This window comes from Thunnus albacares, chromosome 8 (assembly GCF_914725855.1).
Source record: "Thunnus albacares chromosome 8, fThuAlb1.1, whole genome shotgun sequence".
NCBI lineage: Eukaryota > Metazoa > Chordata > Actinopteri > Scombriformes > Scombridae > Thunnus > Thunnus albacares.
In genome coordinates, this window is record NC_058113.1 from 16,244,921 (window position 1) to 16,265,047 (window position 20,127).

A 20,127-nucleotide genomic window follows, 5' to 3' on the forward strand; every position below is an offset into this window, starting at 1 on the left:
TGTGCATGTTAACCTTGACAGTTTTCATAGACTAGGTGTTTCCTATTTTCACCTCTGTCATTGAGTAGTTTATACAGAAAATAAACAAACATCAACATAATTTCACTTCTGCAATGACAAATCAAAATGAGTTTGATGAGAAGATTGATATCATCCTTATACTTGTAAGTTAAGGATAGGGCTAGTGCCAAGAGGCTATTAGCTAAACATAAAGTCTGAAAGCAGTGGAAAACAGCTAGCCCATCTCTCTCCAAAGTTTAAAACTCCAGCTACTGGCACATCAGTTCTGTTAACACATTGTATCTCTTTATATCCATACACAAACAGAAAGGTAAAAATGACAAATGGTCATTTTAGAAAAAGTAACAGTGATTGTAGTGTATTTCTTGACAAACATCAATGTATCCATCCACCCAGCTACCTCCTAGTGACAAGACCCCATGAAGTCACCTCTCCCCTCTGTTGTTGGTGAGGACTACAAATTGTCTGTTTGTGTATGGATTAAACAAACAAGACATGTTAACTAGTGAGCTTTAGAGGTGTTGGTATATTTTAACTTTGGGACAGAGCCAGGATAGCATTAGCTGTTCAGCTGGCTTCCGGTCTTTATGCTCTATCTATTCCTTTAAAGCCAGAGGTCGCAAGTGATAATCACATGATAGTCGTACATTGAATTTCCCGTCATTTCCCAATTTTTTTTTTAGTCATTTAGGCAGCCAGACTGACAGTGAATAGAGTGGTGGAATAAGGCCACAAGCAGGAAACAACAAAGATTTATGTCTCTCTGTGAGGTGTTCACTTCGTGTTTTTCTTTTGTGATAAAACCATTGAAATGCATTTGTGACATAATAAAATGTAACAAGAGCACAAAAAGAAGAGACATGAAGTCATATTTACTCAGTAATACAAGTTACTGTACATGGTTTGCTAACAAGTTTGCTAATATTAGCTAACTTAGCTTAGCCACCAGAAGCTATGCTAAGACTTTTGGGCAAAACCCCTAAATGTACTAAATTGAGCAAGGGTGCAATTTATTGCTAATGAATTCAACTTGTTGTAGGAGGAAGACTGTATTATTTCTTCATTTAAATGTTACATACCCTCACTTCAGAAAATGAAAACTGAGTTTTATCACTATATTTTACTATGGTATTTAGTATTTTTATCACAGAATAATACAGCATAATACTCTTTCAGCAGCCACTGTAGACCACCGTTGAGTATTCATTTATGTAAACTCTATGCAAATGTTCTCCTGTGTTTGGTTGTTTGTATGCATCCTCTGTAATGGCCAATCTTGCCCTTCATATTTGACGTGAGGTGACTGGTTCAGCCTTGATCTGAGAGCTCTGCCTCTCACTCATGTTGTCAGACGCAACAGAGCATGCACTTCACAAACAACTTGGTCATTGCTTCAATGAAGGTCAAGATTCAAACAGCCTAGTGGAATCAGACTGGCTCCCCTGTGGGGTATTGTTTAAACGTGATTTGCGCTTAGATATTAGGCACTAATTGGAGTATGCAGTTGCATTTGGCGCCTTTAACTGAATTTATTCATAAACTCCTATGTATAATAATCATATAATCCTAGCCCCAGTGTTAGAGGCTCATGGGTGGTCTGCTTTAAGGTTACCTTCCTGACTCAAGCACACTGCACCAATGTCACCTAAGAGTCTGGTTGAAGGATGGCCAACCCCACCTATGACAAACAAGGGGGATTAAAGTGATAATCATTACTCTTCCCAGGAGGAATTAGCTAGTGGGACATCGACATTGAAGAAAAACTGCAGGTAAACGAGGTCTCTGATACCCCGTGCTTTTTTCCTCCCCCCAATATCCTATCTGCATGGCCGAGGGGGGATTTAATTCGCAGTAATTACTTTATTGACTCATTTTCAGGGCCGTATCACTGCAGTTTCCCATCAATAAAACATATGCCAGGATGAATAATGTGGCCAGACACAATGGGGTGCCTTCTCAGACAAAAGACCACAAGACTGCATCCCTGTGGTGTATGTTTATGTCATGCTCCCTCTACTCCTTTTATTTTTCCTCCATAACACTCCTCTCACATACTTAGCCCTTGTTCTTCTCCACCTCTTTAAATTAAATACCATCATATCTCTTCCCTCCTCTACCATTCCACTCCAACTCCTTTCCTCCTTCTCCTTTTATGTCTCTAGGCACGCAGGCACAGCAGGCCTTCAGGTCTGAGCCCAGGAACCTCACTGTGCGGATGGGAGCCACAGCTGTGTTAAGGTGTGAGGTGCTACGGGCCTCAGGGACTGTGCAGTGGGTAAAAGATGGCCTCCTCCTGGGACCTCAGAGAAGCCTGCCAGGCTTTCCACGCTACAGCATGATTGGAAACCCCAAGAGAGGTAAACAGGATACTGACGGAATAAAGTATATAGCCAACTGGGATTTGATGGACTTATCCAAGCTAAATAAATGAACTTATTTGATAACAGGGCCATTAAAAAGATGCCAAAATTAGTCATCATAACTAGTAAACTCCCTATAGTTGTATTAAGTTTACAGTTACCAAGTTGGGAAAAGAAAAAAAAAATCTCATATAAACAATTAACTCTAAAGATCCAGTTGAGTGGAGTAAAATAAAATAACATAGGTCAAGGTAGAGCTAGACCATGATAGCAGATGTGGAAGGGTAAATGTCACGATGATTTACCAAAGAAAGTAACATAATAACATGCTGTCAACATTAGATTTATCCTACAGCATACTTTATTTTCTTGTGACATATAGTTCATCTGGTTTTAATTGTGAAGTGCTCTTGTCAGATGAGGAAGCATCCAGCAGTACAGCTTGATGTTGGCTACTCTAAAAGTAAATGAGATGATGTTTTTGCCGTGGCTTCAAAGTGTTGTAATAAACCAACATAGATATTACGGGCACCTTATTGCATACTGGCTCTCTATGCAGGGAGCATCTGGGACTGAGGCGTTGATGTGATTGTCAACAGCCTCTCACACACCCCCCCTCACTGTCACTCACATGTAAAGACGTAAAAAAAAAAAGAAATTAAAGCAACAGAGTGTCAGCAAATCAGTGAAATGTGGTGGGAATAAAGTGTGTTGCAGAATCTGCACCACAGTCTATAAAAAGTAATAGCCAATTAGAAGGCAATCCCGAGTAAGAGAAGAGCATCTGTTCCTGATCAGCCCACAACTAGACAAGCTGCACTTCACTGTTGCAGTGTATGGGAAACCGCCAACAACATATAATAACTGAGAGATGCCCATCCATACATTGTTCATGCTTATTAATGCCCAGCGTTTTCACAAACTTAACCCCAAAATATTGTTTGTTGGCTGATTAGTTACAAGTGAACAAATTACAGTAAGCATTACAGCAGATAAAAGGTTAGAAAAACCTGCCTGTTTTTTTTTTTTTTATCAACAACAACAAAATAAGAAAATATACACATGGATATATGGACCACAAACACACGCAAACTGTCAAACACTCAAACATGCACTCATGAATAAAATACCCATCAGCGCAGGTACACTTTACAAGGAAAAGAAAAGACTGATGTATGCAATCACTTTACACTTCACAGAAAGAGCAAAATCATTTAAGATGACACTTGACTGCACTTGATACTCCACCAGTTTTCACTGATTGTCACCATCAGTGATGTTTATTGATGCTTAGAAAAGCCTGAAATCCCACATTCACACAGACAAGAGAGGCCAGCGTTGATTTCAACATATACTTACAGTAGATGTAGCACCCTTACTTTCCCCAAGCTGAGGCAATAATGTAAATGTGTATCGACATGAGCCCAGAACTAGGATGTCATACATTTGTGTTCAACAATGTGAATTGTCAAGACAAACACACACAGAAGAACAAATAAAACTGGTTGTTCAAGGCACCAAAGCATTAAGTGAGTTTTTTCTTAATTCCTTTTCACTGATTGATCCACAAGGTTAAACATAATTGTAGTACAGGGCATGCAGCCTGTCAATTAGGCAAAATTTAATTATGAGTGAACACTCATGAAGACAGTGTTCACATGACATCACTTTGCAAGTCGTGTATATTTTTCTTAACTAATAACAGCTAGGTAATATCAATTTTACCATTTGCACCAAGGTGCAGTGTGTAGAATTTAGTGGCATCTAACAAAACAGACCTGGCAGAAATAGAATATAATATTCATAAGTATGTTTTAATTAGGGTATAATCGCCTGAAAATAAGAATTGTTGTGTTTTTGTTGCCTTTGAATGAGCCCTTTATGTAATGCTGAACAGAGCCAGAAAAAGATGTGATAAAGACCTTTCAGCTGGTTCACACCTGTCATGTTGCGTGTATCTCGTACAATAGATAACAACTAAACACATGACCATCATAGAAAATACTAAAACACTAAAAACATGTGATACACAACATCACACATTAAAAGCAGTTCTGAAAAAGGTGAGTGTGATTTAAACATGGACAGATTGGTGCAGTCTCAGATGTGTTTGGGGAGGGAGTTCCAGAGGGAGGGGGCAGCTATGGAGAAGGTTCTGTCGACCCATGTCCAGTGCTTGGTCCTTAGTAGTGGAGACAGGAGGTTAGCATCAGAGGAGCAGATGCAGAGCATTGGATCCGTTGTGGGACAGGGAGCCAGTGGAGGTTCTGGAGGACAGGGGTGATCATGGGAGCGGGAGTTGGTGAGCAGGCAAGCAGCAGAGTTCTGGATGTACTGGAGTTTATTTAGGACTTTGGATGATGTTCCATAAAGAATGCTGTTGCAGTAGTCAATCTGGATGTGGTGAAAGCATGGATCAAAGTTTTGGCAGCAGAAAAGTAGAGTGATGGGTGGAGACAAGCTATGTTTTAGGTGGAAAAAAGCAATTCTGGTGATTTGTTTGACATGGTGTTTGAAGGAGAGGTTGCTGTTGAAAATGACTCCAAGGTTGCAGATGTGTGGGGAGGGGGACAGAGTGGAGTTATAGATGGTGAGGCAGAAGTTGTGAGTGGTTTTGATGAGGGATTTGGGGCCGATGATTATCATGTCTGATTTATCACAGTTTAGTTTAAGGAAGTTGGCTTGCATCCATGATTTAATTTCAGTGAGGCAGTTGGTCAGAGTGAAGTGAGTTGCAGTGGAGATGGATTTAGTGGAGATGTAAAGCTGGATGTCATCAGCATAGCAGTGGAAGCGGAGACCGTGACGACGAATGATGTTACCAAAGGGGAGCATGTAGGGGATGAACAGGAGAGGACCAAGCACTGAGCCCTGGGGAACACCTTGGGATAGAGGAGTGGTGGAGGAGGTGCAGTTGTTGATGTTTATGAACTGTTGTCTGTTTTTGTGACATATGACTTTAGTTAAGAGAGGGCAGTACTGGTGATGTTGAGGGAGGATTGAAGGTGGGAGACAAGAATGGTGTGGTTAATGGTATCGAAAGCTGTAGTGAGGTCGAGGACGATGAGAATGCTGAGGTGATCAGAGTCTGAGGAGAGGAGGAGGTCGTTTGTGACATTGAGGAAGGCTGTTTTTGCACCATGAGCGGAAACCAGATTGAAATGGTTCGAACAGGTCGTTGGAGATGAGGTTGGCTTTATATTTATTTATATTTATTTAAATAATTAATTATACAGTCTGACTAAATAATGGAAACTAATTGTCCAAATGAAGATCAACAATACACTCTAGTTAGTTTTTACTTTGAATGGCCACCATAAAGTTATCCATAAAAAGTAATATTTATATCTTAGAGAAGACTGTAGGAACACTGTGCTGTTTAAACAGATTAAATGTCTATCGTCTGCATAACTTTCATGTTTTCAACACATGCCAATGTTTAAAAGCATTAGAAAATAAACAGTGAGATTAAACACCATTTAATTTACTGGATAAATTTACTGGATAAATGAAAAATAAAAAAACATATTGCCATTAATACTTTCCGTATCAATAGGCATTGTGCTGTGTAGGATCACCTTTCTCAATTATGTAACAATATTTAACAACAATAATATATACATAATATATAATATATCAGTGTCTTCATCTTTAAGGCAAATATACACATGCCAGCCAGGCAATGGGCAAAACATATTCTGTTGCAACAGACATAATGGCTATGTAGATATACTGTATCCCAAAATTTTGAACGCCCTTGCTGAAATAAATACATAGCAATGGACAAATGAACGAATCGTGTTGCAGCCATCCGCCATCTCCCCAACCATAAATGCATACTCTCCTCAACTTAATTGCACTATTTGTGTGTAATTTCAGGAAAGAGGAATATGATTAATAACTTCAATGTCTCTCTCTCTCTGCACTCAATGATAACTTAGATGTGAAAATTGCTTCTGGTTGGTGTTAATTATCTTGCCAGCTTACTTGACACATGCTTTTTTAGGCCTGGGTGGTTGTCAGACCAAGATACTATTTTGCACATGTTAGTAGGCTGTGAGCCAGAGAATTGGGAACTGGAGAACCAACACTGAACATCATCTAATCCCCACAGGTTATGGCAATGCATCAAACAAATCAAGCCCTGTTGGCATGCCAGACTATCAGAAGAGAGATACAGAGAGAAGGACTCTGCCTGGCATCAATTAATAGACAGTTTATTCAGTCGGCGTTGTGAATCTGGGATTGGATTTCATTTACCGTTCTGGAAATTCATTCTGAAACAGAATTTCTCTGCTATAAGTATAGACAACCACTTGCATGTCAATAGAAATGCCTGCAGCAGGAGGTTCTCAGCAAGGAAGATGTTTCCATTCTACAGAAATAAGAAAATAGTCTATTTATAATCTAATCAAACACCCAAAAGTCAGTAGTACGGTGTATTACCATATTGAACTGAAATGCAGACTGTCATTGTACAAATTGCTTTTATTGTTAATTTTCCCATTTCACTAGTTGAAAATTGCCTATAATTCAGACACACTGACATCAAAAGATGAGAAATAGGGCCTGCAGGAGGTACTTATCGATATACATGCAACAGCTCTGAGCAGCGAGTGCTATATTCAGCAGTGTGTGAACATAACTACAGAAACCTGATTCTAATCATTCACATGTATTTAGTGTGCACATCCTTATCACAACATAATGTGTCACAGATATAATTCATCTCTCCATCTCTATTTCAGGGCAATACCATCTTCAGATTGAAAAAGCCCAACTGGAAGATGACGCCTCCTATGAATGTCAAGTGGGTCGGTCTGAGAGCAGTCAAGCAATCATTTCCAGTACAGCCTGGGTCAACTTGCAAAGTGAGCACAACAATGAAGTTTTTGAACAGAGAGGATCTTGGAGGCTTATAAACATTTATTTTGGCAAAGCAACAAAATGACATATGATGTATAGAGTACTGAGTAAGCATCCTCAGTACTCCAGCAACATACACGACCCCTTGACCAGCAATCAGCATATAAAGAGCTGTTAAATATTCATTTCTATTGATAAAGAGCTTTAATTTGCTTAAGACAAGGCAGTGTCATTTGAAGCAGCACACACTTGAATTCAGAGACTAGATTTAATATGTCCTTGGTACAGTAGAACTCAGCAGTTTCCTTCATGCACAAATCACATTTAAAGCATGTATGCACCATGAAAAAAGTCCCATTTTTTCTAATTTTTTGACAGTATTTATTTCTTTAACAAGTACTATTCCATCCCTGCATGTTCCAGTATGTCCATGGGTATAACCAGCAGCTGCACAATATATAGTATCAGTATAGCCTGCTTTCTCTGACAGCCTCAGGGCAATCCATGTCTTTCCCTTGCATAGGAATAAATTATAACAGAAGTGATTGAAAAGTTCCTTCTCATACATGGGCTGGAATAGATGTAATTGTGTGACTATATCAGACCACCTGTTGTCACTCAAGCCCATATGTGGCAAGGAAAGGACTCTAAAAGAAGCTTTCTTCTCCAGGCACAGTTCATTTGCTTACATCCCCTGCCCCATTCTCTCCGTTGCACAATTTCTCCCTCTCTCCCTTGCTTTTAGGCTTTCTCTTTGGTGACCATGGAGAGGGGTTTTTTGGGGGGGGTGTTGTGGCGATTCTAGCAGCCTCACTCTTCTCTGGGAAGAAAGCAGGTTTTTCTGACATCAATGGGCCGGTGGGAGGGACTGCGGGTGGTGTGGGATAGGAAGAGGCATAGACCGCAGACGTCTCCTTTGAATGACTGTGTTCTGTTCTACACTGCAGCAGTCTTATGTCCTACAACAGGCCTACACCTGCAGCCACAGCAGGCTAGACTCCCACATTTATTATCTCTGAGATGCCTATTGCATGTGCTCCCACATACACAAAGTCAACATGATTGCCTTTGGCTTTGTCAAAAAGGTCAAAATGTGTGGGAATATACATTTGTGTTGCATCAGGAACTGCTGGTACTAGTATTTACCATGACTGAAACCTACTGCTGCCCCGTGTTCCTGACATGTTGAGATCTGAATCCTCTCCACACACATCTCAGCTGGTGTTTTTGTTCAGTGTCCTGGGAACACTTTCCAGCTGTTGACTGTTTAAGACAGACAGTTGCAGCTGTACTGTTACAAAGGACAAAGAGTGAAGGGACTGACTTAAAAAGTACTCTGCAGCCTTGGTCTTAAATGGTCATTTGTTCCACCCCACCAACTCAACTGATTCAAAATACATGACTTAATCTGGGGCTTGATAATGAGCTGATGAATTCAATCTCCTGTTAGTGCTGAACTGGGACTGGAAACTGTGCATCCTTTTGAAGAGTACTGTCTCTGATGAGTTCCCCACAGATTTCTCCATCACTGAACTACAGCTCCCAAGGCCCCACACCCCTGGCCAGTCAACCATGGCCATATCCCATCAAGCCCTGCATCAAATCAAAACACGATTAACTCTTTATGAGGAGATACAGTGGGGGAGAGGGGAGGAATGTAAAAAGAAAACAGAGATCGCTGGTCGTATAATTGGATTCTTGGGTCAGAGGGAGTGGTATCATGACTGGCTAATTCAAGATGGATCACCACAGGCAGTAAATAGCGGAGATGGAGGCAAAAATGTCAATAAGCCCCATCCATGGGCTTACAAAGAGATGTTTTCAAGACATTTCCATTGGTGCAACATAACTCCTGTGTGTTTTTGCCTTCCTGCAGAGCTTAGATAGGGGATTACTGCAATAGGCAGATCAAGTGGCAGTGAGTAATCCATGACAATAACAACCTCTACCCCCTCCACTGAAACCCCCTCCTCTGCTAAAACTTACCCCGCACTGTGCCCGTCACATACCTGACACATCCTGTGTCTCGGTTTATACCATTAGCCTTAGCATTTAATCCTATTAATGAACAACTCTCTCCCTCACTGCATTGCATGTCTGTACAGATGCCTCCTGCAAATGTTCAAAACAGTTTTTTGATGTGTTCTGGTTTTAGACTGTGTTACTCATTCAGTTGCCATACTTGGGTCTTATAGAGATATGTGTGTGTGCATGAGTGTACCCGTGTGTGTAAGCTTATTATCAGTGTTGGTTGGAGGTTAGAGGACATTTTAGGAACCAGGGCTATGGTGAGGTTTTTTTGCAGTAGCTAATGAGTTTAGCACTTGAAGAGTATATAATGAGCCTTCATTTTATGATTCCCTGTTATGAATAATGGAACAACTTATAAACGGGGGCACAAGCAACGTAGAACATGGTGACTTTATTCATCTTCGTTCACAAAAAGTTCTGACAGTCGCCCAAGATATAACCCCATCAGAGGACGATGTGTTATACACTGGTGTGACGGTGTGCATATTACAGTGCCAGACTGATATTACAGTGTCAGGGTCTAAACAATTAGCGGGGGAAGCTCTGCTAAATTGTAAAATGAGACACTATAGTGATAACTGTCTCTCATATGCGTTTAACTCTATTTTGAATCCATCAATAAGATTGATTTACCACTCAATCAGTTCAGACAGTGTGTGACAGAAATTTGTAAATGGTCACTTGGGAGAGGGGTGTCAAATAAGGATTTAACTGTTATGTAATGGATCTAAAACAAAAGTAAGAGAGAGAGTGGGAATGGGACAGGCAGGAGTGGTGGGTGAGTGAGGGGTGATGGAGTTGGGGATGGCGGGGTTGGGTGGGAGGGTCTTATTTCTGTCCTAGACACCTGCTCCACTTCTCTCCCAGAACAGAAGAGAGGCAGACAGGAAGGGGGAGAGAGGAAGGGAAAGCTGGAAAAAAGAGCACTGTTTCAGAAGCTTTTATTGCCAGAGATCACACACCTGAGACCTACAATGTGTATATGTGTGTGTGTGTGTGTGTGTGTGTGTGTGTGTGTGTGTGTGTGTGTGTGTGTGTGTGTGTGTGTGTGTATGAGTGAATGTGTGTCTTTATGCACATTTGAGCATAAAAACACATCCTTGTGCATGTACATGTGCATGCGTGAGTGGTTTCAGCTGATGTGTGGTTTCCCAGAGATAAAACCAATGAGTTGTGTCTGTCTGGTGTTGAGACGTCTGATCTTCCAGGCCTCCATTATTTTCTTAATTCAGTATAATAAGCTTTTTAGAGACTGTTTTATCCTCTGAGCCTTCTCCAATATTTTCCAGAAAATCAGCTTGATATCACATGTTAGACTGTGCACACACTGGTGCCTGTTTTTAGAAAGAAGTGAGATGAATGTAGCTTGCCTGCACATTGGCTCGCCTGTGTCAGTGTGTTTGTGCGTGCAAATCTGCATGCACTGTAGACTTGAGTTTATCTTTGGGTGTTTGTTTGCAAAGGAGAGAAGGTTGGTGCATCTGTATGTGAATGAGAGAGAAAGATAGGTGGAAAGAGCTGCTTATGCATATTGATGTGTGTCTGCTAATCTGCTTCTTATCTGCCTTATCCATCCATCCCTCTGTATTTGTCTAATGAATCGAATTTTGCGGCTCACTGTTTCTCGTCTGAACAGCAGAAGCAAGTCTTTGCACGCCTATCTCTTTTTGTGTTCATATATGTACCTTAATAAGAGAGATAGAGCTAGAAAGCAGAGAGAAAGACAGGGAGACAAAATAAAAAATCCAACAGGCAAGTAGACAAAGAACGGGGAGAAAGAGTTAATTAAGAGAACAGCATGTTTGCTGTCTGTTCTTTGCTCTGAGTGCATGTCTTGTAAATTGAATAGAATGTGTGTTTTGTTGTTGCCCACATGTGCTATCACATTTGTACAAATCATCCTGACTGGGCTGATTAGGTCACATGGTTTGCCTGAGTGGATGTGATGGGTAGAGGGCTGTAATTCAGTCCAAGCTGGAACACACCTTCCCCCGCACTTCTGCAGTTTAACTGCAGTGGTCAAGAAGGATAGCGTGGGGAGAGGGGGGTGGGCTCGGGCTGCTAGAGAGGGATGATGGAGTGAATGAGAGATAAGAGGAATGGGCCAGCATGAGTGAGCGAGGAAAAAATTTGATACCTGCCTGACTCATTTGCGAACATATCATTATTCTTATTTTAGGATTTGTTAGGCTGCCAGACACTCCTCGAGCACAACAAGTGATGCGTCTCTGTGAATCGTGTGGGCCTTAGTAGATTGAGAGTGCAGGGACTGTCAATAGATGCATGGCCCAGTCATCTTCTCAGGGAAGAGGGGGGGAAAACAAACAAATGCATCTCATTATTGCAGCACGCGCCTCTGCAGTGCTCTGGGTAACCCATCACAGTCCACACAGATTCAATTGCTTCTTTTAAATCAGTTTGAAGCTGCAGCCACATCTCATCTGTCTCAATAGCAGACTGGAGCCAATGGGCGACTCTGCACACAGCAACAGCTCCTCCTAGTGGCTAGGAGTTAATTTAATGTGCCAACAACAGAGAAGGTGAAGAGCTGGATGGTTGGCTGGTTTGGTTACTTGTTGTCCAGCTGTTGCACATTAGCAATGGATTTATTTCTCAGAATTTAGCAGCAACTATCTTCTCATCCCTGCTCTCCTATACAGGCTGTCTTACACTCACTTTCATTCCTGCCATATCTCTTTACTTTTTTGCCAGACTCTTTCATTTACACACACGTATGCTTCCTGTGCTTTCAAACTCCCTACTCTGTGTCTGAACTCAGGCAGCCTTTTCACTTGATCTCTAATGAAAGTAAAACAACATTAACAGTGACCATAGTTTTCTAATTGTACAGGCTCACCCAGCCGCTAAAAGCTGGCACAATAGTGAGGTTTCTGTAGTGTGTGGATGATTGAACTGATAGTCTTGGTAAAGAGTGGCTCACAGATCTGCAGAAATCTCTTTGATGATTGTTTGTGACAGATTTCTCAATTTACTGCCAAACAATTTTCGGTCCCTTGTGTTAAAAACTATGTGTTTTTTTTCTGGAATTCCTATTTATGGTCAGATAAAAGGATTGTTGAGTAGAACAGTGGAGAAGTGAGGACTGCTTTGATCAGTCCAGAAAGCACATATTTAGCTTGGGGGTGATCTGAGAGGAGAAGTGTTTGGTGTTTGCTATGATAGATTAGCACTGGATCGGTTTCATCACTATTTCATCTCTGTATTCTCTTCTTGTCCACAATTTGTATTCTAACTCAAAAGAACATCAAACCTCATTGTAGTAAATCACTCAAAAGCTGACAGCGTGACATCCCAGTCACTCCCAAATGTTACAAGTGCTTATTATCATATCATTGCATAAGCTAATATCCAAGATAGTGCCAGCTTTCACGAATACAAAATTAGTATGATGGATAATAGGTTACTGATGTGATGAATATGAAACTGAGCTGTTGTTTCCCACATTTAGTTCCTCCGTCCAAGCCATACTTTGAGGTGGACATGGCAGCACCTTGGGTGGCAGGGAGGACGTACACTGTTACTTGTATTGCCCCTGATGCAAAGCCTGTGGCTGAAGTCACATTCTATAAAGGTGAGTCATCCTTTCAGCTGCACTAAATGTGACAGAAATGGTCAGCCTGACGGGTCAATAGTTTTTCCGATATCCTACATTGTGGAAGCTCTATTGGTCACAACCTGAATATCTTAAAAACACTGCAGAGGATAAAATGCAAGTTCAATAAAGATTTCTTATTTCATATGCTTTCATTTGAAGAGTTTGGTAACCTGTACCTTATATATTTTTGGTGTAGGGCATCATGCAGTATTCTTGATGTGTGCACTATATTTTGTGAATCTGTGATACTAAATGTTAACTGTAGTTTGAGTGTACGTATATACAGATATATTGTGTGTATATGGAGAGGCTGTATGCTGCTATGTCACCTGGGTTATCTTGACTGCCCAGGACATATTTTTCCTAAGGGAGACAATAAAGGCTAATGTTAAATTTTAATCTTAAATCTTATGAGTTGAGAGGAGCAGTGTCTGTGTGGGAAGAAATAGCCTGAACATTTGAATTTCCAATTTCCACTGACTTTACAATGCATATAGAGTGGATGTATCACAAGTTCCTAGTTGTTTACAAAAAACAACTGCAATTTTACCATTTTCTGTTTTTGCCTTGTGCTCCCTCTGTCACACTTATTATACTGTGTATTCTCGAAATAGAGAGGGATGTTCTATTGCTTTCTGTTGGTGTGAATTTATGTACAGGGTTGTGTTGTATGTAGGTGTAAGATATATTTATTTTTTTATTTTTTGTTATTGAAATGTAGATCTTCATTAAATTTGATGATGTGTAATTATGCTTTGATGATAATGTAATCTCAACATTTGATTAGTATTTATTTAGAAAGTTTCAAGACAGGTTGAGGCAGTGGTGATATTATATGTGTTGTTACACATGCACCCACACACAGATACACTTATTTATATCATATTCTAGTACTTACCATTCCACAGGAGAATAACACTGATGTTTCTGTTTCACAGGAACAAATTTACAAGCAGCATTCTCCCTTTTTGTGTGTCTTCCCCCCATTGTGTCTTTTAGACGGAGTCAAGCTGACAGGTGCAGAGTCTTTCACCATGTCTGGCTCAAAGGATAAGCTCCTGAACACGCATGCTGAAGTAACGTATGTGTTCACCCCCCCCCCCCCCCCCCGCCAGACTTATTCTCCTCACCAGCCTGCTCAATCTTTCCAAGTCGGTCTTTGTTTCTTATTTTCTCCTTCTGTCTTAGTGAGTACAATGAATTTCTGCACACAGCAAACTGTTACTTGGCACTGTGCGATTGAATTAGCTTCTGTCAAATGCACAAAATTACATTCCAGCAGCGAGACAGATCCGATCCTCACCGGTTCGCCAGGTGCCTATACATTAAACAGGGCCATAGATTACTTTAATCCTGCTTGTCTCCTCTGTGTCAAAGATAATAACCTCTTGTCATATCCTGAGATAACACTGGTCCTGAGGAGCTGCAACGTTGTTCAGCTCTATTGCAGAACAGCCAAGGTCTTAAGCAATATTGATGCTCCTTCCTCATATTCACACCGAGCGTACACAGCAGTGGGCCATGTGTGATTGTTACGGTTGACATTGTACTGTAATTTGATATAGTAGACATAAACTGAAAAAGTAAACTAGGCTCAGAATAAACCCACTGTGCTGCTTGTGTTACACAATATGGTATGAGTCTTTCAACGTACATCACAAAGTGTGTTTTTGAATATATTGTTACACGGTTCTTGCAAGTGGCAAGACATGACCGTGATGTGATGTTTTGAGCATTTTGTATGGCTCAACATAAACCTTATTTTTATCTTCTTCTCTCCTTCTTCCTTCTCTCAAAGGGTCACAGCTCTGAGCTCTGACAATGGGAGGCAGCTGACATGTCATGCCAAGAACCCCGCCCTTTTCCGGCCTGTGGAGTCCACATTGACCATGAACGTGTACTGTGAGTGTCTCAACGTGTCTGTGAGCTGACAATCAACACCCCCTCTCTTAAAAAAAAAACATACAAATACACACATGAACACACAACAACACAGGAACCTAGCCTCAGGGAGGCCCACGGGTAACTGGCCTAGTGCGCTCAGTCTGTGTTAGGGGTCCAAGGAGAAACATTCAACCTGAAGGGAAACTCACACCTACTTCAAGACAGCATGAGTGTGACTGTCCCCACTTCACAAGGCTGCCCCTGGTGGGCTGAGATTGATATGACCAAAGCATGAGGTTCTTTGTCACCCCAAAGTACATGAGAATGTTCACAGTGGTGGCTAGCAGAGTAAAATCAGACACTAATAATGCAATTTTATTAGTTTGATTTATATTCACTTTTTTATTTAGCAAGATTAAAATGATTTACACCTTTAGTCTTATTTCCCCAATATTATCCAAAACACATAAACCATTAGACTAACTGAGATGGATTATATCAGCAAGGCTTCAAGTACTACATATTTTTAAACATTATTATAATGACTAATATGGGAGGCTAAGGCCACTGCAGTTAATAATAATGAATCCTACAAAACTAACCCAGAAACTTTTATGCTCATCAGCTCAAATTAAATTTAGAATCCACTGAAGCAGGAGGGGAAGCTGTTTCTGTTGCTTTCATGTTATTATCACAAAATCTGTGACATTATATAATAAAACTGTTACTGCAGCACTCAAAGGTAAGTTGGCATACGTGTTGTGTCTTTTTCTCTCATTGCATTAAGCGTTTTTTTTCCTTTTATTTGGCAAGGAAACAATGAAAGCTATTGTTGTGTGACACACCGCAGCTTCTGTTTACTACAGTAGGTTTAGTATTTTCTACTCTGTTGATCAGTTGAAGTAATTGATTGTTTAGCCCTGAGAGTCTACCCACCTGCTTCTCCCTGGCCTAAATCATGTTGTTGATTAAAGTGGAGCAGGGCTGCTGACACTTTCTGCAGCAAGCGCTTCCTCCAGCTCTGCTGCTGTATTATCCACAGGCTGACTAGACACTTTAATGTTGTCTCTATCTATACTCCTCCACATTAGATGCCGCTGCTGCTGATTTAACAATCACCAATAACCGTGAGCATTACTCCCTTCCTCTCTATCTCTCTGTTCAGTATTACAACAACAGGGCTCTGTGCTAAGTGCTAATGTTGCAGAACTTGGGACCACCGCTGCAGTCTTACTCGGCATGCCAGCCCATCAAAGCCAGCGCGGTGGCCATTTTCAGCCAGCCAGATTGTTAGCAAGGTGGCAATTTGTCACGCTGGCCCAGGGTCAGCAGCCTGCTCTCTGAAACTGATTGCAGCAATAACAAAGGCCCGTCCTCCTCTAATTTATTTTACTGCATATATTTTATTCAAGGGGGCTGTAATTTATTCATATTTCATGTTGCCTTATTACTGTTTGAACATCTGTTATTTTGCTTTATGGACTGGATCCAGCTCACTGCTCCCTTAATACTTAATGCTTTCATCAGATCTGGACCTCTTATCCCACAGTCATGTTGAATGTGCCCAATTTATTGGCCCTGTCTCAACAAACAGGGATGCTCCCTACTCAATTGCCAAGAGTGTTCTCATCGCAGTGCAGTTTCTTTTTTATGTTATCCTATTGATGGTCACTCCACCCCCCCCCCCCCCCCCCCCCCCCCCCCTTCCCCTCCCCAAGTTACTACATCCCTTTTCTTCCTTCACCTTTTTCTCTTCTGTTTTCTATCACCATCTATGCCTTTGTCAACTCCATTTTTATTTTTATTTCTTGTTTCTGGGCAGTCCCTCCTCTGCCTCCAGTTATTGTGGGTCTGGAAAGAGAGGAAGTCCTAGCAGAGAGAATGCTCACATTGGAGTGTGTGTCTCATGGTGGAAACCCCTTAGCCACTCTCCACTGGACCAAGGTAAAGTATCTGCACCATCTGCCAAGGAAGTTTTGTAACACACTGTCAGTCTGGCAAAATGAGTCAGTTTAGTTAATGAACTTGCGGTGTAGGTATCCCATTGTCAGTGCCCTCTGAGCTGCACTGACTGCACCATATGGGACCATACAAACTTATCCTTGTCATAGCATTGATGTTGCCTCTCTTTTTGTGTATGATGTGTTCATCTTTGTGTCAGAATGGGGACGTTCTATCCACGACATGGGAAGAGGACATTGTGGTTCAAAAGTCCAGCAGTATTCTCAACCTGAAGATCACTCCTGCAGACAACCAGGCAGTGCTGTGCTGTGAGAGTGTCAATCTGGTGTCCCCGTCGCCTCTGTCTGTTAGCCGCAAAATCACTGTGTTCTGTGAGTCAAAATAATGCTTAATATAGTGCACAGTGCTGAAACACACACATACACATGCACACTCACACACACAAAGCCCTGGCAGGACTCGCAGCAATGGATTATTAAGGATATGGACATGAGGCAGAGGAATATAATAAGAGTCTTACCTCCAAAACCAATTTATGCTGTCCCAGCAAAATTCTAATGCTAATATCATTAATGAAACTAATGATTATTATGGCTGCAGCCCACATTTCCGACTGCCTCCAGATTAGTATCACTGCATGCTCTTTCATACTGCTACGCAAATTTAGCTGAATTGCTTCAATGCACCATCCTGAGGCAGTAAAGCCTACACTTTGTGCAACAGCAACGCCCATGGTTAATAGATTATACTTTTCTCTCTGAATATAAAATGTTTGTTTCAGCAACAATAAAACAAATACAGAATTAATATTCAATAGCCCAGGGGCCTCATTTATAAAACAGTGCGTATGATCCAAACCAAAAGTGTACGTACACCGAAAATGGCGTGCGCCAAAAAATAATCAGATTCATAAAACCGTACGCATGCATTTTTTCCCTTTATAAATCACAATCAATTTGAAAACATGCACACATGGACGAACCTCATATCCCACCCTCTACACTTCTACAATTAACCATAAATAGTCAATGCAAAAGCCCTCATGAATATTGATGTATATGTTGTTCCTGTGGACAGCAGCAGCAGTAGCAGAAGAAAGTTTGAGGCTGATGGCTGGAATTCAAAAAATTAAACAAAGTGGTCCGACATGGAGGTCAAGAAGCGCATTGCTGCACACTAGTCCAGGGTATGGACTAGTGGAGGCATGGGAACACCGAAGATCACTGCTTGGTGTTTGTTAAGCATCAACTGTATATAGACACATACATGACTGATGACACCACGCACACTTAATATCTACAGTAAAATACAATATACACTGTATTCATTTAAATTTACTCCAAAGTCCGGCATACAAGTGGATCGGGGTAGGTGACTGGAGAGGCAGAGTGTGTATGGCAGCCACTGTGGTGTCTCCAATACGCTCTGTGCGCCTGACGGCACAGTCATGTTCAAGGCAGTGATTTTACACACAAAAACTATATGAAAACTGAAATCGTACTTGGTGATATATGCACAGTATTAGAATATATTATTAAAAATCTATTAGCACTGTGTTCTGCAGTTCTTTAATGCTATTTGATGTTATCTTGGACTTCTACAACTGATGATGATCATTTCATCAGTTAGTTAATATGATTGAGGTGAAAAGAAATCTGTATATTCACACTTAATATTGGGGAAAGGCAAGCCAGACTTTCCTGAATCCTGCCACCTGCCACATCCTGGCATCATCCTGGCATTTCAGAAGTGCTGTGCTGGTCCACAACTGACCACAAGTGTGAGCACCATGCAACCCAGCCATCTCCTCTGCGCTCTGGGGGTTGGGATGGTGAGAAAGCACATTGTGCTCAGTATTTCATTAATAGTTCAATAATAAATCACAGATGTAATTGGTTAAGATTTGAGTTGTTCTAAATCTTTTAATTGAAAGGTGCTTATAGAATAGTTATGACTCACTACTAGCACAAGCAAAAATAACATTGTTGGCTTGAATGTTTATGATAACATCTGATATTAAGTGAATTGAAATGTGTGAGAGGAATCATTATACAATCTGGCTTCAATTCACCACCTCACCATCTGCGTCGCCAATTTCCCCTGTCTCTAAAATGCTCATATGCATGGGTCAGAGTTTCCGTACAGGTGCACACATTCTCCCATCAAGTTTGTTTTTATAAGTTCCAACTTTTTCTTGGGAAGTGACATAACTATCTATTAAGCCCCATTTTCTCCTTATGCAATGATTATAAATGAGGTGCATTGAGTCTAGCCTGATTTCCACTACAGAGTCAGACAATGTAAGTTAGAGCCTTAAATGCTGTTTGACTGATGCATCTATTTTATGTAAATATGCTTTAAACTGGGATTGGTCCTTGCAGAAATCTCTTGCTCATGCTATGTAAAGGTGGTTGAAGTTACTCCAGTACCCCTCCTTTCCTCATAAGGCCCCCAACAGGCCCTGGTGCCATGCCTCCCAGTCATCCATTCAGGGATGTTGAAAATGAGCTGCTGACTGCCTGACTGCGCTCTAGGCTCTGGCAGAAGCTGGAGGGCACAGAATAAGTCTCACTGGTGTAATATGAATATGCCTCTTTTACCTCACGGCACCTGTGTAATTTCAACAGTCTTTATGTGTGGCATGCACAAATGCACCCATTTGGTGTCATGTGGGATAGATACACATACGCACAAAGATCTGCATACATGACCCCTCCTCCCCCATGTCTGCGAGCTCAGTCCCCAGTCTTTGTATTCCCCCCAAGGCTTTATGCAGCTGCATCACTTTGCCGTCAGCTATTGTACCCTGTCTCCCCCTGTGGTTAAAAGGAAGCAGACTTTAAAAACCACATTGAAAACCTCCTGAGAAAACAAGTTGCCACTCAAAGTGATTTTCCTCCTCACCCTTGATATAGCTCTATGTTTCACATCCAAAAATAGTTGCGCTGCCACTGTGATCAGAATAGGTAGCTGTTGAATATACTATTCATGGGGCGATATTTTTACTGACTTCACTGTCTTTGTATGTTTGCGTGTGAATGTGTGTGTGTGTACATCAGTTGAGCCTGCAGAGGTGACTCTGTCAGGTTCCTCCAAGGCCATTGAGGGGCAGGAGCTGAGTTTGACCTGCTACGCCTCCTCCAGTAATCCCCCTGTCCAGATTCGCTGGTGGCTGGGCTACAAGGAGCTCAACACCACTGCTGTCACTATGGAAGAGGTGGGACAACACAGAACACAATTTGCACAAAGCTGAGATCTATCTATCAAGAAGGTAGACAAGAACAAGCTTAGCAGGAGACAGTGTACACATTGGCTTATAACTGATGATCATGCTGGTCAGTATAAAGAGAATAGTGAAAAGGGGTATATTTTTGTTTCTTTTTTTGT

The 20,127-nt window shown here is 41.3% G+C and overlaps 1 protein-coding gene across 4 annotated transcripts in view; it reads left to right on the forward strand.

Moving 5' to 3' along the window:
• nphs1 (NPHS1 adhesion molecule, nephrin) overlaps window positions 1-20,127 on the forward strand; it is a 42,888-nt gene that overhangs the window by 5,594 nt on the left and 17,167 nt on the right. For 2 of the 4 annotated variants that reach the window (XM_044359962.1, XM_044359964.1), the window contains 9 exons: window positions 2,184-2,378; window positions 7,130-7,252; window positions 12,748-12,870; window positions 13,894-13,975; window positions 14,693-14,796; window positions 15,870-15,905; window positions 16,601-16,722; window positions 16,940-17,111; window positions 19,800-19,957. In XM_044359962.1, coding sequence (XP_044215897.1) covers window positions 2,184-2,378; window positions 7,130-7,252; window positions 12,748-12,870; window positions 13,894-13,975; window positions 14,693-14,796; window positions 15,870-15,905; window positions 16,601-16,722; window positions 16,940-17,111; window positions 19,800-19,957 — 1,115 coding nt within the window. Of the gene's footprint in view, window positions 1-2,183; window positions 2,379-7,129; window positions 7,253-12,747; window positions 12,871-13,893; window positions 13,976-14,692; window positions 14,797-15,869; window positions 15,906-16,600; window positions 16,723-16,939; window positions 17,112-19,799; window positions 19,958-20,127 lie in introns of those variants that run through there. The other 2 variants (XM_044359963.1, XM_044359965.1) reach the window with 2 other exon arrangements.